We start from the raw sequence: 26,885 nt of genomic DNA, 5'->3' as shown, positions 1-26,885 counted from the left end.
TAATGTCTATTAACAAAAAGGAACTGGGGCCTGCCAGTCAGCAGACGATAGAAAACCAAATGCTAAATGAAATGCCCCCGCAGCTTACTCTACCTGGAATCTGTTAGCTATCAGATTTTCACGGACCTGTCTGCCTCGTTGTACTCTTGCAATGGCCTCTGCATGTTTCTCCACGGTATCCTGGCCCTTGTCATCACCGTCCCCTTCAAAGTCCTCATTGTCGAAGGAGACATCTCGGTCCTCCATGTCTCTCTTAGCCAAGACATACCCCCTTTGTTGCGCGAGGTTGTGCAGGGCACAGCAGACAATGATGACTTGGGACACTTTCTGTCATGAGTTTTGGAGAGTCCCATTGCGTGGTCCAAACATCTGAACCTCATCTTTAGGGGGCCGATCGTCTGCTCAATCGTGGACTTGTGGAAACGTATTGAACCTCTGCTCAGCAGCATTATGTGGATGGCAAACTGGCGTCATCAGACAGGTCTTCTGGGGATATCCTTTGTCCCCCCAAGGAGCCAGCCCTGGCAATTGCTGAGATCCTTCAAAAACTTGTGGCACCTGGGAGTGGGTCAGAATGTAGGCATCGTGAGAGCTCCCTGGGAACCGAGCACAAACATGCAGGATTTGTCTTCTGTGATCACAAATCAGCTGCACATTTCAAGAGTGGAAACCTTTCCTATTGACGAATGTGACTGGCTGTTGCCAGGGAGCTCTCAATGCCAATGTGTGCAGTCAATAGACCCTTGCGCGATTGCTGCAAAAACTGTACTATTTTAAACCTTAGGAACGGAATAGATCTTAACCACTCACCAGGTACTTGCCAGATATTCACCAAACAGATAGCTTCTTCCCCTGTAGTAGAGCAAGAACTAGTGCCTACAGGGCGAAAAGGTTTGAAAAAGCAAAGGAGCACCTCCCTCCCCTCCTCACCAAGTTCCCTCAACTTGCCAAACTCGGAGCACTCCATTGAAGTCGCACTCCAGTGCCAGGTCACAATGAAATGTGTGAAAATAAAGGCACTAGCTGAGCCCAGGTACAGAAGAATACAGTTCAAGCTAATTTCCTTAATTAACTATCTATAGCTGCTCCCCAGTGGATAGATTCTATATCCCTGCTTGTGCTCCTGGATGAGATTTAGAATTTAAACAGTAGTTGCAGTTAAATGCTAAATACAAAGAATATTAGATACTCAGAAAGTGATTTAAGGTTCCACCACCTTACCAAACTCCCAGCACTCCAATGAGGTCGCAATCCAGATGATCAAAGAATGATCAAATTGAGGTGTTTAAGATGATTGAAGGATTGGGTAAAGAGAGAGAAACTATTTCTTCTGGTAGGGGTGGCCAGAACAAGGGACATAACCTCAAAATTGGAGCTGAGTCATTCAGGGGTGATGTCAGGAAGCACTTCTTCGCACAAAGGCTATTGGAAATCTGGAACTCTCTCTCCTCCAAAATGTTGTTGAGGCTGGGAGTCAATTGAAAGTTTTAAAGCTGAGAATGACAGATTTTAGTTCAGCAAGGGTTATGGAACATGGGAAATGGAATTAAGCTATAAGTCAGCCATGACCTAACTGAATGGAACAGGTTCGAGGGTTGAAATGGTCTACAACTGTTCCCATGTTCGCACCGTAAATTTTTGAACAAAGAGATGCTTCATATTCAGTGCCATCACCAACCAGAATCAAATTTGGCTGACTGTTAACTGTTCTTCCATAATTATATCAAATAACAAGGATGGTGAGACTACAAACAGTAAAACACCATTTTAAGCAGTATAAAAGATATCTTACGCATGTCACTCCCTATTTAAAAAAAGCATTCTGACAACTTTAAGGTGCTGATAATATTCACAGTCCCTCTCATTAATGTTACTCCAGTTGTTCTTGGGTGCTGCTTCCCATGCCAATGTTTCTAAAATGTAGGTTGCAGATGTCATATTTGGCATCGCAAGCTTCCCCTCCTCTGAGGCAGCAATGGTGACTGTGGAGAGGAGAGGAGAAGACCCAGTCTAGAGGCTCTGGTGGGACACCTCTGGACCAACTGAATCGAGACCAAACGCAGACTGGGTGACCGCTTTGTGGAACACCTTCGGTCTGTCCGCAAGCATGACCCAGACCTCCCTGTCGCTTGCCATTTCAACACATCACCCTGCTCTCATGTCCTTGGCCTGCTGCAATGTTCCAGTGAAGCTCAACGCAAACTGGAGGAACAGCACCTCATCTTCCGATTAGGCATTTTGCAGCCTTCCAGACTTAACACTGAGTTCAACAACTTCAGATCATGAACTCTCTCCTCCATCCCCAACCCCTCTCCGATCCCTCTTTTCCCAATTATTTATATATATATATTTTTTAAAAAAATATTTTTTTTCTTTTCCCACCTATTTCTATTATTTTTAAATGTATTTCCATTCATTGTTTTATCTCCACCTTTTAGCCCATTTCGATTCCCTCCCCCTACCCCACCCCCACTAGAGCTATCTGTGACTTGCTCGTCCTGCTTTCTACCCTTAATGTTACCATTAGCACATTCCTTAGATAATATCACCAATGTCAACACCCCTTTGTCCTTTCGTCTATGACATGTTTGGCAATTTCTTCTTTGCCTCCACCTATCACTGGCCCTCTATCCAGCTCTACCTGTCCCACCCCCCTCAACCAGCTTATATTTCATCTCATTTCTATTTTACCTTAGTTCTGATGAAGAGTCATACGGACTTGAAATGTTAACTGTATTCCTGCTGAGTTTTTCCAGCTATTTTTGTTTTTGTTTTTGAGCAAGAACTACATAGTTGGAAAGAATTTGGTGTATATAGGGGACAACCAGCTCTATCCATAGATGGATATGCAGGGAAAAGGTGCTTCCTGATGGGACTTACAAAGCTAAAACCTGGCGAGTGGCATGAGGGTTTGAAGAAAAATTGGGTGACCAGGATATAAGAATAGATTTACCCACAGCAGGAAAAGCTATTCTGAAGATCTTTTTGGCTCTGTTAGCTACAAATGCTTGGGAATGTAAGCCAATTGATATTAAAGCTGACTTTTGGCAGGCACACCATCTTGAAACGGAAGTTTTTTTCTGTCCACCGAAAGAGGCGACAAGCACAGAAGGGACGCTCTGGAAGCTAAATAAATGTGTATACGGTTTAAATGACACCTCCAGAGTTTGGTATTTCTCAGTGAGGTCAGTTTTATTGGGCTGTCTTCAGTTGGAAGCAGACCCGGCAATGTTTTACTGGCACCATGGAAGGAAACTTACAGGCATCTTTATGACACATGTAGCTGATTTTTGTTTTGTGGGGAGGCAGTAGCTAATTTGAAACTGTTGTCATTAATAGGCTCAGAACAGAGCTCAAAATTGGATGTCAGGCTTCTGGTACATTTAAATACATTGGACTGGAAATCAGGTAGAGTGGATCACATGGTATTTTACATCTACTTAGAGAATAGCAATCCCATTGCAATTAGTCGTGGTAAGGCCTCCCAGAAAGATACAGCAGCTTCTGAAACAGATCAAGAGGAACTCAGAAGTCTAATTGGGCAATTCAATTGGCTAAGCAAACAAGGCAGGATGTCAGTTTTGATGTTTTGGAATTGAACATTAAAATGAATGATCCCAAGGTTGAAGAAATCATTTGAGCAAGCAAAACATTGACAAAATTAAAAATGGAACAGTGTGTTTTGAAATTTTCATCTTTGGGTGATCTTAGAAAAATGAAACTGATTGTGTTTAGTGATATGTCTTGTGCAAATCTATGTGATGGATTTTTGAGTCGGGAGGATTTATAATATTTCTCATTGGGAGGGGGAAAGGTAAATGTTGCCCTTTGGCATGGGAATTTAAAAATATACAAAGTGTTGTAAAAAGTACGTTGGTGGTGGAGACTCTCACCCTTGTTGAGGCGGTAGATATGCATTCTTTATATCAAAGATGCTGGCAGAAATTTTAAATGGAAAAGGGTATTCTGGAAAGGTACCTAATGAATATCTTATGGACGATAAGTTACTTTGGAAGAATGATCACTCTATGAAAATAAATTGTGAATTAACATTGCAAGCTTAAACCAGATGGTAAAGAATAAAGAGGTTGCCAAGGTCAAATGGATTGATAGCAGCTACCAAATGCTTCACGAAAAGAGGATTGAGCTCCAAAGAGGTATTGGAGATCCTCAAAGGGAGACGTCTTTTCCTTTGAGAAGAGAAAAAGGAATATTATTTTGTGTGGACATTTCTATACATACGTTTGTTTTAAGAAGGGGGAATAAGGTGGATTTATTGAATGAAGAAAGATATATATTGATGTTGTGCTATGGAAGAAGATCCATCTTTCTTATTTTTGTGATTATTTACACTTTTTAAGAAAAAGGGAATCTGTTGGGGAAAGAAACAGTTAACTCACAGGCTGTTAAATGATAATTAGCATTTGAACTTAAGTACCCATTTGGATGTAGAAAAGGGAAAACACCTGGGGTGGAGGGTGTTGCATGCAGCAGTCCTGTACAACTTTATGTTGTGTTGGTTCATGGATTCCCTGGACAACTTTGTTTTTGTGGTCTTGTGGAGTCTGTGGACCACATGTATGTAGGGTGTTGTAGGCTGCACTCTGTTTTCAATTTCTTGAAAAATCCTTTACTCTTGTTTTGTTTACACTTCAGTCCCACACTCCTGATCTACAGGCACCCAGGGTGGAGGAAAGCAGGAAGGGAGGAGGACCTCCTTGTGAACCTGCTCCCGGGCTTGGCCAAATTGGCCACCAACAGGTCCAGGCAGCAGGCAATCGAGAGGGTCATCTGGTCTGACTGTCTGCCCCTCTTCCATGGCTACATTCGTGGTTGGGTGTCCCTGGAGAGGGAACACGCAGTGTCTGCCGGCACCATCTGTGCTCAGTGGGCACCATGGGGACTGGGGTGCTTTATTAACCCCTTAATCACATTTTGATTTGATGTTGTAAATTTCCTTTGTGATTTGTTTTTCTTTTGCAGTATACCTTTAAGGGGCTGCCTCTTACTTTGTCCTTTGTTTTCTTTAATTTAGTTTAATTGCTTTCAATCAAAAGAGTAAAAGGGAAAACAGGTGAGACAAGTTCTCTCCATAGAGTTTTATGTACCAGGAATAAAACTCTATCTGAAGGAGTCAGTTTTGGTCTCGGTCTTTATTGCCAAACAGCCAATGGAGCATAACAGCAATGGCCAGCAAGCGTAACTGTTTTGTTTTTGCTGGCATCTGGGGCCACATTAATTTTCAACTGTTAAAATGGGGTCACGTTGGAAAATGGTTTGGGAAACATTGTTCTATATACTCTGGGAGTAATGTGGTCCTAAAGCTTTACCAGTGCTGCTGAATGCAGCCACCAGAAGGCATGCAGGAGCAACCTGTTTTGATTCAGTCTCTGCCCATCCAGCTTCTCAGTGAGGAGTGCTTCATCCTCAGCTGAGCCATTAAAGGAAGGACCAGATGAAGTCGCATGTCTTGTAGGCATCTGCACTAGCAGACTGCAGCTTGCACGTGTGTCCATCAGTACTGTTAGATTTTCATTAATTTTCATAAGTTTATCAATATTGGCCTCATTTGTCAGTTTACAAGCATTTCTACAGGTCAGATCTATACCTGGGACATAACTCGTTCTACATCATTATTTAACTTGATTATATCTTGGATATTCAATTCTACAAAACGTTTTTTTCTGTGGAGAGCGAAACAGTGGGCCGGATTTAACACTCTCCTTCCAGCAGGTTTGAAGGCAGGGGGCACCTTACATTAAGCAAGTGGACTGCCCGCCACCTACCTGCCTGTTCCTGCCTCCGTTGCAATTATACCAGTGGCGTTGGGCAGCCCGCCTGTCCGTGGGCCAATTGATCCCCCTAAGTGGGCAATTAATGCATTTAACCAGCAGCAGGAGAGGCCCACACCAAATGGCCAGCCTGGCAGGTTTTCCTGCACGGGATGGTGGTGGGAAGTGGTTATCCCTCCTTAACTGGCCCCTGGGGCCCATTCAAAGTGTTACCTCCCCAGGTTACCCTCCCCACCCTCCCCCATGGCCTCTCAAACCCCGGCCCCACACCCTTCACCAACCCCCAAACACATACAAAGTTCAAATCCATTGCAGGTTGTGGTACACAGCACCCTGTATAATTCAGTCCAGAGCTGACTTAATTTTGCTTTTCACTCCACAGATGCTACAGATCAGCTGAGTATTTTCAAATATGTTCTGTTTTTAATTTGCTTTTGTTTTATTTCCAGTGGACTCAATATTAATGAAAACTACAACTAAACAATGTGAAATTGTTCAGCATCACGTTTGCAAGTTTGAGAACTTTTAACAGTTTCTTCATCTTTGACAGATGCTAAGCTTGGAAAACAAAGACTATTTAAAGTAATTTATTTCACAATAGGATTAAATCAGAGAATGGCTGCAATATTTGGAGGCCATTTGGCTCATTGTATACCTGCTGGCTCTCTGCAAGAGCAACCCACGTAGTCCTACAGTCCTGCCTTTTCTCCCTTGACTTGCAAATTTTTTCTCATCAGATAGCTATCCAATTTCCTTTTGAAAACCATGGTAAAACCTGTCTCCACCACACTCTCAACCATTTCATATCCTAACCATTTGCCGTGTAATAAAATTTTTCCTCAAACTGCCTCTGATTTTTTTTTAACCAATCACTTTAAAATCAGTATCCTCTGGTACTCAATCTTTCCACCAATGGGAACAGTTTCTCTCTCTCTATTCTGTCCAGACCCCTCATGATTTTGAATACTTCTATCAAATCTCCTTTCAACCTTCTCTTCTCCAAGTAAAACAACTCCAGCTTCTCCAATCTGAAACCATAACTGAAATCCTTCATCTCCTGAAATTCTCATAAATCTTCACCCTCTCTAAATCCTTCATATCCATCCTAAAGTCTGATGCTCAAATTGGACACCGTACTTAAGTTGAGGTCCAACTACTATTTCTTAAAGGTTCACCGCAACTTTCTTGTTTTTGTACTTTATGCCTCTATTTATAAACCCAGGATCCCATATGCCTCATTGACCGCTTTCTCAAATTGTCTGCCATCTTCAATGATTGTGCATATATACACCAGTTCCCTCTGCTCCTGGACCACCTTTAGAATTGCATCTTTTATTTTAAATTGTTGTTCCTCATACATTTTGGTAGGAAGAATCACTTTATACTTTTCTGCATTCAAGTTCATTTTACTAAAGCTTTAAAACCATCACAATAGGGAATTACATTTACAATTTTCAAAGTATATAATCACCAGACTTTAAATGAATAGGCAATGCTAACAGCATTCCTTTCAATTGGATCACTGACCTTCTGCAATCTTCCATCTCCGACTCCTCGGGAGTGGGGCTTCCATCCAGCTTCTTCCAACCAATGACGTATTTGTTAATGGCACCCTGGCGATGGTAGGATCCGGACAGTGACCCTAGGACTTGTTGAGGGTTGTTCTGGGACACTATGTAGACTTTGGAGGCATCAAGTGATCCACTGGTTTTAGAAACACGTGGTGAGGGACTTCCTGAATGATGTGAACCACTAATGAAACAGAAGTTTGGGGAAGGGATGGAAGAGAGCATTCACACAGTTAACAATTCCAACTGTCTCCTCCAGAGCTCTTATTATTTAACGGGGATTAATTATTTCTGCCCATTGCTTGCTTAAAGTCAGATTTGTAACTAACAATTGTATTGCAAGACATTTACAAACATCAGCATAAGTGTCATTTGGAACAGATAATACCACAGTAATGAGGCAGCTTTTAAAAGCAAAACATCCCAAAAGGGAAAGTTTTGGACAGATATGAGGAAACTTTTCCTGCAAAATGAGATGGAATTGATTTTAATTCATTGAGTTTAAAAAAAAGTCAAAATACCTGGAATGATTTGAGAAGCAGCTGGTTGTGAGATGGAGAGTTATAGATTAAGTTAGATGGATGAGTAGGGAGGGAATGAATGGTTTCCTCATCCATAGTTATTGGCAAGAATTTTTACTACGTTGGGTGGGCGGGTGCCCAACTCTAATGTGTGTAAAATGACACGTAATGATGTCAGGCAAGCGTCCTAATGTCATTGCGCACTCGCGCGATATTTCAGTTGGTTGGTGCGTCCACTGAAGTCGGCAGCATGCCCACCGACAATTAAGAGACCCATTAAGGCCATTAAAGTACCAATTAAATGTAATTTTTTGCTGCCTGTCCAACTTTGCGGTACGAAGTTTCCAACAGCAATTAAAAATAAAATAAAAATTTTAACTTTTCATTAATAACATTTCCTTGCTCACATGACAGAGTCTCATGAGGGGACATGTTTTGTAACATTTTTAAAATCTTTATTTGTGATTTTTTTATGCAGCATACGTTTCATGCTGGGTGGGCCTTAATTGGCCCGCCCAGCGTGAAATCGCGGTCATGGCTTGATTGCGGGCAGTGGTCGGCTTCCTAACCACTCCCACCCACCCCTGCCGAACCTGCCCAACGGTATGTTAGGAACCTTTCGATCACACTGCAGGGAATTGGGAAAGGGTGAAGCAATGATGCCCATTCATTGAAGACCAATCCCGCAGGGTGGCACTAACCCCTTGTTCGCAGCGTGGATTCCCCAGAGTAATAATGAACTCCGTAGCAATTGGGCAAGGCAAGCTCCAGAAGCCTGTTAGAAAGTTGGCACGGGACGGTTCATTGAAGAGAAGCCTCAGGTCCTTTTCAAATAATCACATTTCCTGAATGAACTTTTACCCTCATGTTTATTCCCAGGAATGTAGTATTAGAGTGCAGTAAATGAGGCTCCCAGCACTTGGGCTGAAAGAAGCACAGCTAAGTGCCTGGCCAAACCGATGTCATAGCTTTCGGTCATGTGGAGTGGGTGGGGGGAAGCACCCTGCATTGGCCATCATTTCAGGGGTGAGTACTCTCCCCGACACAGGAATGAAGACCTTGAACCCACATTCACTGTCAGAAAGCGGACCTTTGGAGACTCTGACACTTGGCTGTTTCTCATTGATACTGCAGAGAAGAGAAAATCAGAAAGATGGAGGCTGGATTTATCGCTGCCTGCATTATCACTTACAGGCAGGAGAGAAGAAGGAGAAGATTGTGATGGAGGAGTCAGGATTGCCAAAGGGAGGATCAAGACCAAAAGCCAGCAGGGCCACTTCTGGATGCAGGGGATGAGACTGAATGGCCTTCATCTCTGCCATAATCATCTGTACTGCAGTGGTTCAAGAAGGCAACTCACCACCTTCTCAAGGGCAATTAGGGATGGGCAATAAACGCTGGCCTAGCCAGGGACGCAGACAGCCCATGAATGAATAATAAAATACTTCAGCTTCAGTTTGTCCTCACCCATATCCCACTGCTCAACATTATCACACACACACACAGCACCCCCCCGCCCCCCCACCCCATGTTATTTAAAGCAACCATGTGCTCTTCTAGAGCTTGTTCACAGCCTGCATTGGCTGCCAGGAAAAACCATTTGCAACTAGCATCAGTTACATTGATGAGTGCTCAGGTGAGGGGACGCACAGCGCTACATCCCTAGTTTGTGATGAGAGCCATGTCCCTACAAGACACACTGCAGGGTGAGAGATGTTTAGAGTTGGAAGTTTGAGCACCAAGATTATAATGTGGCTGAGAGGGGCCGAGCTTCATCACCCTGAGGTGGCAAAAAGCCCTCACTTATTGGTGAGTTTAGCAGATGTACACTCAAAGTCAAACGCAGTTGGCTGACAGCAGCACACACAAGCTCTTAGTATGGGCTCATGGCATGAAAACCCTGCCGAGAGACAGAGTACATGGATTTTCATGATATATGACGCTTTTCCACATATGAACACGTTTCCTTAGATACTGCACCTTCACCTTTCAAGAATGCAGACAAGATTGGAGAACACCTCTGCCTCAATGTTGCACAGCCAAGAATAAAGATGACATGATCCTGCAAAGCATGTGAATGAGGTTCATTCCACAAGCACACTTAACATTAAGATTGAGACATCACTGATGTCTAGAATGATGTCCAAAAGGGACACACCCTGTGGTGATATGGAAGCACACTACATAGACGGCAGGCCCATGATAGCAACATGTGCGATAAATGTGGGGATGGATCATGGCATCACACCTGATTGATAGTAACACAGCTCATCACAAAAAGGTGGCATACACAAGAGATGTGAAATGGTTGCAAATCTATTTAAAGTTGTGCACATTATACACATATTGTGAACACCCGTGCCATCTTTTTAACATTCCTAACCCTACTGCTATGTCTTGATGTTTCCCCAACGACCACAGCGGAGGTGGAGGCAGCCTGCTGAACACGTCCTGTTGTCTGTGAAGAACTTGGTAGGCATTCGCTGGATGGCCGAGACCTGGAGGGCCCCAGCCTGCTTTGGGTGCCCTGCTGAGGGGCAGGTTCACTCTCCTTGGCCTGTGGAGCTGGACGTGATGGGATCACAGGAACAGAGGATTTAAATTGGCCGGAGAGTCCCAGAGTCACCTGGCTGGATGGCCCCGGGGTGTGCAGCTGCAGGTCCTCTTCCCTATGGATTCCCGAAGGTCCCTTGGCTGACTCCTTGAGGAGAAGGGGAAGCTGGAGTGAGATCTAGGTACCATGCCACTCTCTCACATAGCCACTGTTGAATGCCACCAAAGGCTACAGCAGTAGAGTGCTGCTCCTGTAGCAGTGCTGCTCCTGTAGCAGTGCAGGACCGGTGCCCCGGACTAAGGTCTCCATGGCGACTGCCAAGCTGACAGTGTTGACCTCAGTACATTGGCATGTCGGTGCTATCACCCCAGACTGAAGGTGAATAGGCTTCTCCATCGTACATTGCAATCTGAGGGATGCAGCTGACATCCCTTCCATAAATTCCCTTGACAGTCAGTGCAGCTCCAGCGACTGATTTAGGGCCAAGTCTTGAGGCTCGTCATCTGACTTGGACTCAGCACAATCATGGCCTCCAGCAATCCTCCGAGTGCTGGTGACCTCAGATGTCCCTGCCTCCGCCTGCTATGGACCAGATTGTGTGCTATGCTCACCAAATTGTGACCCCGAGCCTGCTCTAGAATTAGGTCCCACTGAGGTATGTGTCTCTGCGCTGGTGGAGGGTGTGGGTGAGCGCTGTGATGGGTCATCTATGTTGCTTTCCTTTAGTTCCTCACCTAAGATGTACTTGGAGGTGGAGATGGGGCTTGCAGATGCCTTTGCGGACTTTCCAGAGGTGTGTGAGAGAGATAGGAAAGATAATTAGTGCATGACAGGTGACTCTATAACAAGACAAAGCACTCACAGTATAGTTGTCTGTGGGATGGGCTGGTACAGGATCCTCACTTGTGTTTGTTGTCAACCTTGCCGTTGGTGCAGGCATGGTCAATGTCCTCACTGGCCAGCTCGGTGGCACGAGTCTTGAACTCTGTGAGGACCTCTATGTCAGGCATTCCACCCCTGGTCTGGGACCGCTCCCTTTTATTGTCTGCAAGCTTGTCCTGCATAAAGATGGAGAGTGAGCAAGACGCATGCCAGAGCAGGCGATAAGGATGTCTGGCATGTGTGGGAGATGAGGGAGCCATGGATGGGATGGGGACATGATCTCCAGAGTAGATGAGTCCAGATGGATATGTGAGGATATGTGAGAGAGTGAGTGGTGATGTCCCTTGAGCTGGCAGTGATTGAGATGCCATTGAATGTGTAAATGGGCTTGTGAGTGAGAGTTGAGAGTGATGAGATGGTTGACTTACCCTTGCAAAGTGGACAAAATCATTCATCCTCTTCCTGCACTGGGCGACTGACCTCCTGGATCCCACTGGCATTGACCAGCACTGCTAACACCTCCCAAGCCAGATTGGTCACCTTACTGGACCTCCTGCAGCCACAGTGGGGATGGAGGACATGGTGGTGGGCCTCGACTGTGTCCAGCTGGTGCTCCAGAGGGGCATCACTGTATTTGGCTCCTGCAGTCTTCTTGGGTTTCGGGGCCATGTCTTCAGCAGAGCAGTTCTGAGCTGCCAACATTGAGAAGGCTATGCGTGACTGCACTTTAGAAACATAGAAAATAGGAGCAGGAGTAGGTCATTTGGCCCTTCGAGCCTGCTCTGCCATTCAATTTGATCATGGCTGACCCTCTATCTCACCGCTGTACTGCTCCCATACCCCTTGACTCCTTTAGAGTCCAGAAATCTATTTCCTTCTTAAATATATTTAGTGACTTGGCCTCCAAACCCTTCTATGGTAGAGAATTCCATAGATTCAGCACCCTCTGAGTGAAGAAGTTTCTCCTCATCTCAGTCCTAAATGGTCTACCCCATATCCTAAGGCTGTGACTGTTTGTTCTAGGCCCCCCCAGCCAGAGGAAACCTCATCCCTGCGTCCAGTCTGTCCATCCCTGTCAGAATTTTATGTTTCAATGAGATCTGCACTCATTCTTCTAAACTCCAGTGAATACAGGCCTAGTCAGCCCAATCTTTCCTCATACGATAATCCTGCCATACCAGGAATCAGTCTGGTGAACCTTTGCTGCGCTCCCTCTATGGCAAGTATATCCTTTCTTAGGTAAGGAAACCAAAACTGCACACAATACTCCAGATGTGGTCTCACCAACACCCTGTACAGCTGCAGTAAGACATCCTTGCTCCTGTACTCAAGTCCTCTTGCAATGAAGGCCAACATACCATTTGCCTTCTTAATTGCTTGCTGCACCTGCATGTTGGCTTTCGGTGATTGGTATACGAGGACACCCAGGTCCTTTAGTACATCAACATTTCCCAATCTATCACCATTTAAATAATACTCTGTCATTCTGTTTTCCTACCAAAGGGGCGCCTGAAGCGAGGAACCAATAAGCTGACGGAGGGGCAGGAGAATCAGAGCCCGCCCACCAGTGACCTGGCGTGTTTCCCATGTGCGCATAATTAATGAGGCGAGGAGGGGATGATATAGTGCAAAACGCGCCATTGTGGCTAGCGGGTAGAACACTTTTTCACGCCCACTCCTGCACTTAGTGCAATGGTGGGAAAATCCCACCCAATTTCATAAATTGATGAGTATTACTTTATGTAGACAGAGTCATAAACTGAAAGTATTAATTCACTTTGACAGTACAGCATACATTCAAGTATTAAAGCCTGTTCAGACATTTGACCAGATTGGTAGGAGTGTCGGTAACCAGAGGACATAGATTTTACATAATTGGCAAAACAATTAGGTAGATAAAAAATTTTTTCCCTCTTTTATATAGCAAGTTATGATATGGAAGTTATGGTATGGAATGCACTGCCCGAAAGGGTGGTGGAAGCAGATTCCATGGTAAATTTCAGGAGAGAACTGGAAATATACTTGAAAAGAAAAAAAGCACTGAGCTGTGGGAAAAGAGCATGGAAATGAGACTAATTGCATAGTTTTTCACAATGCTTGTACAGACATGCTGGATTGAACAACCTCCTGTGCTGCAAGATTCTATAAGGAAAGAATGCCGACTGTAAATCTTGAAGAGCTTTTCCTATAGATTAAGCAGTGCATTATTCCTGGCAATGCTACCCCCAAGTGTCTTCATAAAATCAAGATATTTAGGCAAGTAAATCTGTACATAAAAATATTTTTCTTGGTGTATTTCAGAGAGGACTAAACTTTTTATAGAGGGTTGTTGGTGTATGGAATGCATACCACAGTGAGTCGTTGAGGCAAAGACCATTGCATCTTTTAAGGGAGAATTGGATAAATATTTGAAGCAAATGTTCACAGTTAAAGGGAGAAAGTGGGATTAGTGCTGGATTTCTCTAGCAAACACCAGCACAGAAGTGATAGACCAAATGGCCTCCTTATGGTTTGTAAATCTCTCTAGTTCTCAATGTTTACTACAAGGTTAGGTTATGCACTACAGATTGGGCTCCTACAGAATCCCGGAAGATAGCTCTTTTGAAAAATATCCTCAACTATCAGTACCATCAGCAAATTAATGCAGTTCAAGTAGTTAAGTGCACGTTTCTGGTGCAGACATTATACTTGTTTCCTGTCTTGATCAAAGATGCCCATTTAAGTGCTCTGTTTTGTAATGATCATTTAATCTTATATAAATACGCATGATGTAGACATGTTAAGTTAATTAGCTGAACTAGGAACTCTTCATACCTGGAATGCGACGAGATCTCACTGAGATCACCAGTACTTCCTTGGGTGGCAAGGCTGGCGGAAATTGCAGCAGCATAGTTGTGAACGGTGTACAATTTTGCTTGTCCATCTTCAGGCCCTCCATCTTCAGAATGATCCACCCACTGCACCATCTGCTCCACTCTGCTTTGCACTGCTGACCTGTTGCCAGTCAAATGAACTGTGCCCATCAATGGTGGTGGAATACATGGAGCCGTGTCGATCCCACTGTCTGTGGAGGCCCCCTTAATGTATGTCAATCCCAGCAATTCTGGATCCATTAAGTCACCAGAACCAAATTGTTTATCATCACTATTGCTGGATGCATTACTGGACAGAGTATTACTGCTGGAATGACTTGAGCAATTGTTATCTGCAATCTAGAGACGAGGAAAAAGGATACACAACCCAAGAATACTAATTACTTCCTGGTGCATTTATGTATTTAAACACATTCATTTAACAACAATTATTGTTTTACCCTAAAAGCCCATTGTACCAGCACCAAATCTGAGTTGTGTTTATAGGATAAGATTAATAACACATTTTAATTTTCCCATTGGCACTTACGTTAAAGACAAATCAAAACACAAATGCAGAATTGCTAATGATTGTATTCTTTGACTCTGGGGCAGTAGGTTATGAAAATACACTACAATGTAACCTTATAAAAACCAACTCATACTGTATTTATAACTATTGGCCTTGAAAACACATGTCTAAGCCCAAGAGGAACCCAAGTGCCTTTACTTTCTCCTGGTACAGACTACGCACATGTTCATTTAGAAAATACTGCCTTAAAATGGAAGTAAATACCAGAGAATATGTGCTAATAAACATACTTCAATTGCTTTCCCAACCCAATTTCACAAATGGATCTCTCATCACCAAATGCTATAATTGCATTAATTGACACAATTACCTTTGACACAAAAGGTGTGAGAGATTGATAGAGCTTCTCTTTGTCAGCACTATTTCTTTCAGTGAGCTCTAATGAGAAAGTGAAGCCGCTTATGGTAATTTTGTTAATTAAATTGAAAATGATTGGGGAAAAATGCCTTATGGCTGGGGTAGAACAAACATCCAATTTGCTCAACATTTATTTTTGTTTCTGAAGCAATCAATTTCAAACACAATTACAAAGAGCACAGCAATATTTACTTAATTAACAGAAGGATTGTTCTCGTAAGAATGTGATGCGACCATCAGAAACAATTTAGCTTGGCCTAAATATCCAAGTGGTTATGGTACTGGGTTTGTAACCCCAAGATCAAGAGTTCAAATCTCACGGTGGCAAACTATGAAACAGTGTAACTTCATCTGAAACAGATGGAAACGGGTTTATACTCGAAAGAGTTACAGGTGATACACAACACCAGCTGATCAGAAACGATTTAAAGAAAGAGCAGTTTCACAACTTTGCTGTGCAGAGCGACCAGAGCAATTCTCCCCAAGTTTACTCCTCCAATGCAAACATTGCTGTAACCAAGAGTAGGCACCAAAAGTGGTAAGACAAGTCAAATGTTAATTGTGGGACGCTGCATCAAGTTTAAAAAGATAATAATTTTCTTGCAGCTCACACAACTATACCTAATGGCTCAGTTATACTGTAGTATTTGTAAAATACCAGAGTAGTTGAAGTCACACAGTTGATGTTGCTTTTTGGTAAGTCATCTAACATGGGCAGGGACAGTAGAGGAGTTTGAGTGGGGCACCAAACCATTACGTGGCAGCTGTCCTCAATGAGGGCCAGAACCCACTCCCATCATTGTGTTTTTCTTTACCAAACTTTAACTGTCATATATGCAAGGATGGTATGCAATTACAGGACAAGTAATTGGAGCTATGCAGAGTGTATAGTTACAGTTCAGATAAATGGAGCTCCATGCAGTTACAGCTACATTTCAGTTATATGGAACCCTGCACAATGTTTTGAACTCCATGCTACCTGACACAGCAGTGCAGAGCTGCCTTCAGATCTCAGTGCTGCCAGCTCCACACGCAGGTAGGGTGTCAAAGCACTCCTTACGATGCAGGAGTAGATTATCAATAAGGGATCTAGTTAACCAATTTTTTATACGAAATATTACAACCTTTACAAGTACAAGGATTTATTAACTTGGGTCTGCATACACTCATTGTGCAGTAGTTGTGCAGAACTACTGTGCAGAATTTAACAGTAGAAACGCTGACCAAATAGTTATGTGATACCACCAGGCTGAACCAGTATGGTGAGGGCTTGTAACTTGACATTCTTCCTCCTCTCTGGTTTAATGAACCCTGTGATGACTCTTCCCCATCCTGAGCCTTCAATTCCATTCCTCAAGAGATGTGCAGTGTGATGTACGAGAGTCACACAGCATTCCTAGCAGGCAATACTTACTCAGTGGCCCCTCACAGGCAGTGACAGCTCAACAGATGTGGGGGAGGTTACTGCAAGTAGAAACATATAGCAAACACAAACATGCTGATGACATTTCTTTGAAGGCTGCTGAATCTTACATGTAAAATCTTATTTGGAGATTCTTTGCCTATGGTTTCCCTTTGTAGTCCTTTGTAAGAACTCAGCATCTTTGTTGATGGGACATGCCATCTTGCTTCTAAAAGAGAAAAACATTTTTTAAAACAATGTACATTGGTGACCATTTTTGATCAGCAATTAAAAGGAAGATGAGATTACTGGCAAGATTTCAAATTTATATTTTGGCCATTATTGCTTTCAATTATTTTCCTCATATTGTTTTCAATTTGATCCCACAGAGAGGTGGTGGTATTGTCACTGGACTAGTACTCCAGAGACCTAGGGTAATGCTCTGGGTCCCGGGTTCGAATCCCACAATGGCAGATGGTGAAATTTGAATTCAATTAAAAAAAATTGGATTTAAAAGTCTAATGATGATCATGAAACCATTGTCAATTGTTGTAAAAACCCATCCTTACCTAGATTGGCCTACATGTGACTCCAGACCCACAGCAATGTGGTTGACTCTTAAATGCCCTCTGAAATGGCCTAGTAAGCCACTCAGTTCTCAAGGGATGGGTAAAAAATGCTGGACCAGCTAACAATGCCCTTATCCCATGAACGAATGAAAAACAACTACCAACAATCCAGAAAATGGAGACTATCATGTAGTCAACTGGAAAGAAATGTTGCGTTTGTTACTGGTTCCACTTAAGGATGATAAACTTTATAGAAGGTTTTTTTTTAACTGCTTAGGTTAGTACTTCATGGACATTGTCAAGTCTGCTAAGGACACTAGTGCACTTTATCTTTCCCCTCTCCCAAATTCTTTTGGTTGCTGGCACTTATTCAAAGTTTTTCTCCCTTCTCAGCAGGAAGCAGAACTACTCCCATAGGCAAATGTGGCTCCCTGCCACAGCCAGCTGTTTATTACAGGCTTGAATCTCTTGGAAGCCTCCCCATTAACAGAGAAAGCCCTGACCCAACCTGTTTGCAAATGGATGGGTGTTTATTGCATAGCTGTGTTGGATGAGGGGAAAAAGAGAACACACCACTGTGTGGATTTGTTGGCCTGTCAATAATGATGGTCTCTCACGATTGCTTTGTCTTTTACCCACCATCAATTTAAGAATATTCAAGGTTCACAAACAAATGCAGCCTACGACACTGCCAGGAGCAGTTCCTCATCTTGCATTTCTGCAATATCTTCTTGAAACTTGTTCTGTCCATTTCCATCTTCATTTGCCAGTTTCACCAAAGGCCAAGGCTCATCTTTCTGACTCTTGTACTTCCGATATCTCTTGTGTGCATCACTCTAAACATTGAACCCTCCACAACTGTCAAATCTTTTGTCAAGCAAAATCAAATTTACCTAACTCCTAATTTCCTCTTTGCTGAAATCACTATTCGTGAAAACTGTACTGATCACCATGTGCTACAGCTCCGCTTCTCTTCTACTCAAAAAAGTATTAGTCTGCAGAGTGCAATGTGCTGAGGCTTCTGCTAGCAGTAGGGAATGCAGGAGGATACGTTAATCTGGGGGATTCTTCCATATGACTCCAGTATCTTGCTCAGTGTCAGCAATATCAATGCTTTTTGCCAATAATTTTGCATATTTTCCATACCAGAATTTCAACCGCATCTGCTTCAGGTGAAGCAAACACCCAACAAGGCCATCCACATTCAAGTTAGGCTTTTTCCATACAGGGTAATAGAGTAATTTCTGAATATGCTTATTTACAGTTTAATAACATCAATGTAACAAAGAAACATTGTCTGCCTTTGTTATATAAAAGTTAAAATGAACAAAACAATATTAAACATTATACACTAGAGAACTGATCGTCTATGAAGCTCTGATATCCCTAAAAGTGGTTGAACAAACTCCAACTCACTTAGAGCTCCACCTTTCAATTCACCCAAAACTCAACTGCCTACATGTTATCTTGTACTATCATCCCTCTTCCCATAGACTTCTACTGTTTCCTATCCTTCAACACATTGATTTTAAAAGATTTATTCTCCACAGGTTCTTTCATGTTTTTGCCATCCTACCACGCATCTTGCACTCTCTACTCTTCAGAGTCCAAACTAAAGGGGTCTCTAGTCCCCCACAACTGTGTGGATGACACAGTTTTCTAATTCCCTCTGCTTCGCTGCATCTCTCCCTGCACCTAAACTTATTCTTTCTCTACTTTCAATCACATACTCTACTTCTTCTCCTAATTCTTCTCCAGTTCCCCTTAATAGATAATGGATCTGCTAGAGATATTTTACTGTCTTACAGTTGCTTGTGTTTGGACTGTTATTGTTCTTGTTGTTGAGTGAATGGGCGCTGTCGAGCAGTGTGCCAGAGTATTCTTTCAGCATTTCAAATATCCCTTTGTTGAGCTCTTTAGAATCAGAGAAACATGTAGAAAGCCATTCAACCCACTGTGCTAGTGCCAGCACAGTGAAAGACCAAATCAATTATTCTCACTCTTTCCCTGTAGCCTGCAAGTTCTTCCACCTTAAGTATTTATCCGATTTCCTTTTTAAAGTTGCGACTGATTCTGCTTCCATCACTCTTTCAAGCAATGCATTTCAAATCATAACTTGCTGCATAAAAAATATTCACTCATGTCACCTCTGGTAGTTCTGCCAATTACCTTAAATCTGTGACCTCTAGTTACCAACACTTCTGCCAATGGAAGCAGTTTCACCTTATTTACTCAAAAAGCTTTTGATGTTGAAAAACATGATCAAATCTTTCCTTAACCTTCTCTGCTCTAAGGGCAACAACCCCAGTTTCTCTGTGTAACTGAAATGTTTCAGACCTGGTACGGTTCTAGAACCCTCTCCAAGGCCTTTATATCATTCTTAAAATATGGTGTCCACAATACTTCAGCTGCAGCTTAATCAGTGTTTTATAAAAGTTTAGCAGAATGCTTTTTGTAATCTATGGGCAGGATATTGCGCACGTTGGGTGGGCATGCGCTCAACCCGAACAAACGTAAAATGATGCGTGATATTTCAGTCGGCAGGCGTGCATGGGAATTGGCAGCGCACTTGCCAACAATGAACAAGTCTATTAAGGCCATTAAGGATCTAATTAACTGAAATTTTTTGCTGCTTGTCCAATTTTACAGTCGGGATGAGGTTTCCATCAGTGATTTAAAAAAAAACAATTCAAACTAATTTCTAATAAAGTCACATGAGGGGACATGTTATTAACATTTTTAACCTCTTTATTTTTCAATTTCAAAATTCTTCAGCTCCCTGAGGCAGCTCTGTGCCTCTGGGAACTTTAAATGTGTGCACCCCAGCACATGCACACACTTTCGTGCTCGCACTCCTCCCACCACCACTCCAGCAGCACTGAGCGCTGCAGCACGCGTTTCACACTGGCTGGCCGTTAATTGGCCAGCCCGTGTGAAACTGCGGTCGTAGCCCGGTCGCAGGCGCGGTCGGCTTCCCGACTGCTCCCAGGCCCGCCTGACCACTAGAAAATCCTGGCCTACATCTCTATTTTTAAAACTATGGATTTCCTATATCCTTTTAGTTGCCTTTTCAAACTGTCCTGCCATCTTCAAAGACTTGTGTAGATATAGCCAGGTCTCTCTGTTCCAGCACCTCCTTTAAAATTGTACCATTTCATCTATATTGTCTCTCCTCATTCTTTCTAACAAAACGAATCACTTCACACCACTCTATATTGTTTTCCATCTGCCACGTCTGCATATTTCACCAGTCTATGTCCTTCTGAAGCCTGTTACTATTGCCCTCACCGTTTACTGCATTTCCAAGTTTTGCGCAAATTTTGAAATTATGCCCTGTATAAGAATATAAGAAATAGGAACAAGGGTAGACCACACACTCTGTTGAGCCGGGTTCACCATTGAATACTAGCATGGCTGATCTTCTGATGCAACACCACTTTCCTGCTACTTTCCATATCCCTGACTTCCCTGAGACACCAATATCTCATCCTTATATATACTCAACGATGGAACATCCACAATCCTCTGAGGTAGACAATTCCAAGGATTCACAACATTATGAATAAGAAATTTCTCCTTATCTCAGTCCTAAGTCATCGGTCCCTTATTCTGAGACCTTGACTCCATGTTCTGGATTCCCTAGCCTCAGAAACTACCTCCCAGTCTTTAACCTTTTGAACCCCTTCAAGTTCTTCAATGTTTCTATGAGATCACCTCTTATTCTTCTAAACTCCAGAGAATATAGGTTCAATTTACTCAGCCTCTCATCGTACGATTAGCCACACATCTGAGGAACCAATGTAGTGAACCTAAGCTGCACCACCCCAAAACAAGTATATCCTTCCCTAGATATGGTGACCAAAACTGTGCACAGTACTCCTGGTGTGGTCTCACCAAAGCAATATGCCATTTGCCTTCCTAATTGCTTGACGTACCTAATTGCTTGCCTTCTGTGATCCTTGTATGACTACACCCACATCTCAATGAACATCAATATTTGGAACTTGCAACCCTTTAAAAAATTCTGCATTTCTATTCTCTCTACCAAAGTGAATAACTTCATACTTCCGTATATATTATACTCCATCTGACACCTGTTGCCTACTCACTTAACATGTCTATCTCCTTGCTGCCTTTGAGTTCTCCTCACAGCTAACATTCCCACCTAATTTTGCATCAACAGCAAACTTGCTACTGTTATGATCACAGCCGGTGCTAATTGGTGTACAAACCCAAATCCTAGAGGGAAATTTGGCTTGCGGGCCACAAGTTTTTTAAAAAATTCTGATAAGGAGAAGACTACATGCCAATCTCAGCAGTAAGATGTCCAGTAACACTTTTGGGTTTTTAAAAAGTAAAAGTTGTATTGACAAGAAAGAAAAGAACACTTAAGCACACAAGGTTACAGTTATACAATTATGGTTAGTCTTACAAAGCATTCCCCCAAATCTCTCTACTTAGCCAAACCCACAAGTAAAAACATTCCAGGCAACGCTCCTTTATAGATATTTAAATATGAAATCCAGTAATATTACACAAGACAAACTGCCATAGCTTCAATAAAGGTGTACCACATGACCTTTACCCTCTTCCACTCCACAGTGGAATTCACTTCAGGATAAAACTGCTTGCTGCAGCCCAAGACTTCCAAACAGCTCAGACAGCTTCAGCTAACCCCAGCTTAACAGCGATTTTTCTATCTCCCCAGTTAACAGGTAAAAGCAATGATCCACAGTAACTCTAACATACCTTTTTTCCCATTTCAGCTCACTCTCATTGTTCTCACACCCCTTTGAAACACAAACCCTTTCAAATATAAGATCTTTCATGTTTCCATCTTGTCTTTGCTTTTAGGTCAATAAAAATACAATATCCCCGCTATTATTTACCTACGTACTCCTGCAAGATGCAAACATTTTCCTTGCTACCTCTGACTCCCCTTCGAAATTCAAATGACCTCTCAACTAATCTAAAAATGCAAAATGTTAGATCTAACCTATTTACTTCTACCTCAACTTAAAATCTTCATCCTTTTCATGTTTCCAAACACCCAGACAACCTGAATTCTATCAACTCTGCCCAGCTTAATTAAATGACACGCGCACACACACACTGCCACCCCCGCCCCCAGCCTTCCTTACAGAATAACACAATGGGCTGTAACTTCCAACTAGCACCAAAAAGCGCTGATCCGCAGAAGTTAGAAGAAATAAATACCTACTTACCTAGTCTCGAAAATTACATTGCCATTTCCATTCGCTGGAGCTGCTTGGGGCCTGCATCGAACTCCTTGCAGGCCCCAGCGAAATCTAGCTCCATCGTATTCAAGGAGGCCAGGTCCCCTTGTTTACAGCACTTGCTGCAGTAAAGCAGGTAAGTTTAAAGGGCCAGGGAAATTGACAGGCCAGGGGAAGGTAAGCATATAGACTTTGGGGGCTGGGGATCTCTGGGAGTGTCCGGGGTGGGGTCAGAAGTCTTGGGGGGGGGGGGGGGGGGGGGGGGGGGGGGGGGGGGGCGGATGGTCGGTCGGTCAGAGGTTTGTGGGGGCAGTGTTCGGAAGTCCGTGGAGGGTGGGGGTATCAGGGATCAGGGGCAGTTGGGGTGTCAGGGATCAGAGGGTGTCGGAACTCGGGGGGTGGGGGGGGGCCATTGCAGGTCCAAGATCAGTGGGGTTGGGGGAGCCCGAGGTTGGTGTGGGGGTCAAAGACTTGGGGGTCAGAGGTAAGGAGGGGAGGTCATGTGGGGGGTCCGACATTGGGCTAGTAGGGTCCAAGGTTGGAAGGGTCCAAGATCGGGGAAGAGATCGGTCATAGGTCCGGGGGAATCTTGGGGGGGTCAGAGGCCGAGTCCAGAGCGGATGGATGGCAGTCAGAGTTCCGGGGCTGTCGGAGGTCGTGGGAGTTGGTCTGGGTTTATAGAATAGTTACTCGGAAGTTAGAAGAAATTTTAATTAACCTAAATCTTTCTGAATATCCAATGGTATAACCCTGGCTGAGCCACCTGAAGTTTGTGATTTAAACTGCATTTTCAGATGGTTCCCAGCGCAGTGCAGAGGAAGTTAGCACTACTGAGCAATTGCCATGCAAACCCTTACCTGGGAACTTCCCAGAGGGATTCCCAGCAGATCTTTGGGGTACCCCCCCCCAAAACCAATGCTAGGGAGCTCAGAGGTTATGGGCTGATAATCCATTTCTAACATTTGTATGACAGATATTAAGCTAACTGCCCTGTAGTTTCCTGCTTTCTGTCTCCCTCCCTTTTTGAATAAAAGAGTTACATTTGCTATTTTCCAATCTAATGGCACCTTCCCCGAATCTAGGAACTTTCGGAAAATTAAAACCAATGCATCAACTATCTCACTAGCCACTTCTTTCAAGACCCTAGGATGAAGTCCGTCAGGACTTGGGGATTTGTCAGCCTGCAGCTCCAACAATTTGTTCAATATCACTTCCCTGGTGATTTTCCTGAGTTCTTCCCTCCCTTCCAATTCCTGATTTACAGCTATGTCTGGGATGTTATTTGTATCCCCCATAGTGAAGACTGATGCAAAATACCTATTTCAATTCATCCTTATTTTCCATTATTAATTCCCTAGATTCACTTTCTATAGGACCAGCCTTCACTTTGTTAACTCTTTTTTATTTAATATCTATAGAAACTCTTAGTATGTTTTTATATTTTTAGCTAGCTTCCCCTCATACTCTTATTTTTTTCCCTCCTTATTAATCTTTTAGTCTTCCTTTGCTGATCTTTATATTCTGCCCAGTTTTCTGACTTGCCACCCATCCCTGCACAATTACATGCTTTTTCTTAAAATTTGATATTTTCTTTAACTTTTTAGTTCACCACAGATGGCGAATCCCCCCTTGGAATTTTTCTTTCTTGTTGGAATGCATCTATTCTGAGTATTCTGAAATATCCCTTTAAATGCCGGCCACCGCATCTCTATTAACCTCATTTGCTAGTTCATTTTCACTAGTTATGACTTCATGCCCTTATAATTGCCCTTATTTAAGTTTAAAGTAATAGTCTTAGATCTACTCCTCTCACCCTCAAACTGAATGTAAAATTCAATCATATTATGATCGCTGCTACCTAGGGCCGTTTTCCCTATGTGATCATTAACTAATCCTGTCTCGTTGCACAATACTAGATCTAGTATACTCTGTTCTCTGGTTGGCTCCAGAATGTGCTATTCTAAGATACTATCCATGAAACACTCTAAGAACTCCTCGTCTCGGCTCCTTTTCCCATCTGATTTATCTAGTCTTTAAGTAGATTAAAAACCCCGATAACTATTGCCGTCCATTTCCAACAAACTCCCATTATTTCTTCCTTTATACTCTCCCCTATGATGCAGTTATTGTTAGGAGGCCTGTACATCACTCCTAGAAGTAACTTCTTGCCTTGATCCTTTCTCATCTCTACCCAAACTGTTTCTACATCCTGGTTTCCTGAACTTAGGTCATCCCTCTCTGTTATACTAATACCATCATTAACTAACAGAGCCACCTCATCAACATTTCCTAGCTTCCTGTCCTTCCTAAATGTTATGTACCCTTCAATATTAATGTCCCAATCTATGTCATCCTGTAGCCATTTCTCTGAAATGACTATCAGATGGTACTTATTTATTTCTATTTGCACTCTCAGTTCACCTGTTTTGTTAGGAATGCTATGTGCATTCAGAAACAAGGCATTTAATTTTGTCCTTTTATTATTTTTACAACCTCTAGCCTTACCTGCTAATGTACCTTTAGCTTTGTACTCTCTATCCTTTCCTGTTATTTCCCATTTTAATACCTTTCTTTCTTGCCTTATCTCTTCTCTTTGACTTACCAAATCTTCCCAGTTTTGATCCCTTGCCTGTTTAATTTAAAACCTTCTCTACTTCTCTAATTATGCGGCTCGCTAGAACACCGGCCCCAGCATGGTTCAGGTGTAGACTGTCCTAACAGTACAGATCCCACTTTCTCTAATACTGGTGCCAGTGTTCCATAAACCGGAACCCACTTCTCCCACACCAGTCTTTGAGTCATGCATTCATTTCTCTAATCTTATTTACTTTATGACAATTTGCACATGGCTCAGGTAATAATCCAGAGATTATTACCGCTGATGTTCTGCTTCTTAATTTGGTGCCTAGCTCCTCATGGTGTGTATGCAGAACTTCTTTCTTAGTTCTACCCATATTGTTGGTACCTACATGGACCTCGACGACTGGATCCTCCCCCTCCCACTGCAAGTTCTTCTCCAACCCTGAACAGATGTCCCGAACCCTGGCAACCAGCAGGCAACTCAACCTTCTGGATTCTAGCTCTTTGCTGCAGAGAACATTGTTAATCCCCCTTACTATACTGTCCCCTACTACCACTACATTCCTTTTTGCTCCCCCCATTTGAATGGCTCAGTGTATTGTGAGTCTTTGGAACTCTTCCTCAAAAGGTGGTAGAAGCAGAATCTTTGAATATTTTTAAGGCAGAGCTAGATAGATTCTTGATTAATAAGGGGGTGAAAGGTTATTGGGGGTAGGCAGGAATGTGGGGTTGAGGTTACATTCAGATCAGCCATGGTCTTATTGAATGGTGAAGCAGGCTCAAGGGGCTGAGTGGCCAATTCCTGCCCCTAATTTGTATGTTTCCTGTACCACAGTGACATGGTCAGTCAGCACATGCATCCTGCAGCCCCCACTCTCATCCAAACAAGCTGAAAGAACCTCAAACTTGTTGGACAAAAGCAAAGGCTAAAGCTCCTGCACTCCTGCCCTCTGGGTCCCCTTACCTGCATCACTCGCAGTTACACTCTTATGTCTCTGACCACTGTGCTGACCCTCTTCTTTCTTGAATAGCAGTGTTAGGCTATCTTCTATTCTCCCTGGATTCTAGAATATAGGGAGTTTTGGAAAACCTGTACACTCAAGTCCAGGTCATTAAAATACATCAAAAAGAGCCAAAGTCCTAACACTGACCTGTGGTATGTCCCATTTTGCTATGATCTTGCCCACTCATTTAACCTCTCGAAATCGTTTCATAGTGTCTATGCATCCTCTTTACAGTTTAGTTCCCTATCTATCTTTGTATTGTCAGCAAACATGGATACATTGCGAGCAGTCCTCTCAACTAGGTCATTGAATAGCTTGTAAATAGCTGAGGCCCAAGCATGGATCCTTGCGGTACCATACTAATTAATCCTGCCAACCTGAAAATAACCTGTTTATTCCTCTTCTGTTTGTTATCCATTAACAAATCCTCCATCCATTCCAATACATAACCCCCCAGCAATTCCATGGGTCCTAATTTTGTGTAATAGCATCTCGTGTGGCATTGTATTGAATGCTTTAAAAAAAAATCAAAATAGACCATATCCACCTATTTCCTCCCCATCTCCCCTGTTAATTACAACCTGAATAAACAATAGAATCCAGGGAATTCTGGAAGATTAAAACCAGTGCATACATGAAAAGTGACATGTAGCAATGGTATCTCCATGGCTGCCACTTAGTTAAACCCTAGGATGCAAGTCATGAGATCCAAGGGATTGTTGACTTTTAGACCCCAAAATAACATGGGGCAGAACTTTACGGCGGAACGGGGCCGTAAAATGCGGTGAGCCATTATAAACCCCATTGACTTCAGTGGGAACGTAAAATCCCACTGCTGTAAAATTCTGCCCATGGTTACCATTCAGGCAAAGTGGCTACAGGGTGGACAGGTCAGGGATTGAACCCATCCTTTGAGATTATTAGCACCATACGCCAACCATTGAACCACAGGGTGGAGCATCTTAAGAAAGATCC

The 26,885-nt window shown here is 43.0% G+C and overlaps 1 protein-coding gene across 2 annotated transcripts in view; it reads right to left on the bottom strand.

Moving 5' to 3' along the window:
- The window catches only part of LOC121277854 (signal-induced proliferation-associated 1-like protein 2), a 647,580-nt gene that overhangs the window by 124,351 nt on the left and 496,344 nt on the right, over nucleotides 1-26,885 (bottom strand). For both annotated transcript variants that reach the window (XM_041187562.1, XM_041187563.1), the window contains exons 14-16: nucleotides 16,652-16,749; nucleotides 14,132-14,529; nucleotides 7,320-7,544 (exon numbers count right to left, since the gene is read on the bottom strand). In XM_041187562.1, the coding sequence (XP_041043496.1) occupies nucleotides 7,320-7,544; nucleotides 14,132-14,529; nucleotides 16,652-16,749 (721 nt within the window). The remainder of the gene's footprint in view (nucleotides 1-7,319; nucleotides 7,545-14,131; nucleotides 14,530-16,651; nucleotides 16,750-26,885) is intronic.

The sequence above is a fragment of the Carcharodon carcharias genome, chromosome 5 (assembly GCF_017639515.1).
Source record: "Carcharodon carcharias isolate sCarCar2 chromosome 5, sCarCar2.pri, whole genome shotgun sequence".
Classification (NCBI taxonomy): domain Eukaryota; kingdom Metazoa; phylum Chordata; class Chondrichthyes; order Lamniformes; family Lamnidae; genus Carcharodon; species Carcharodon carcharias.
This window is presented reverse-complemented; position numbering and strand designations above follow the sequence as displayed.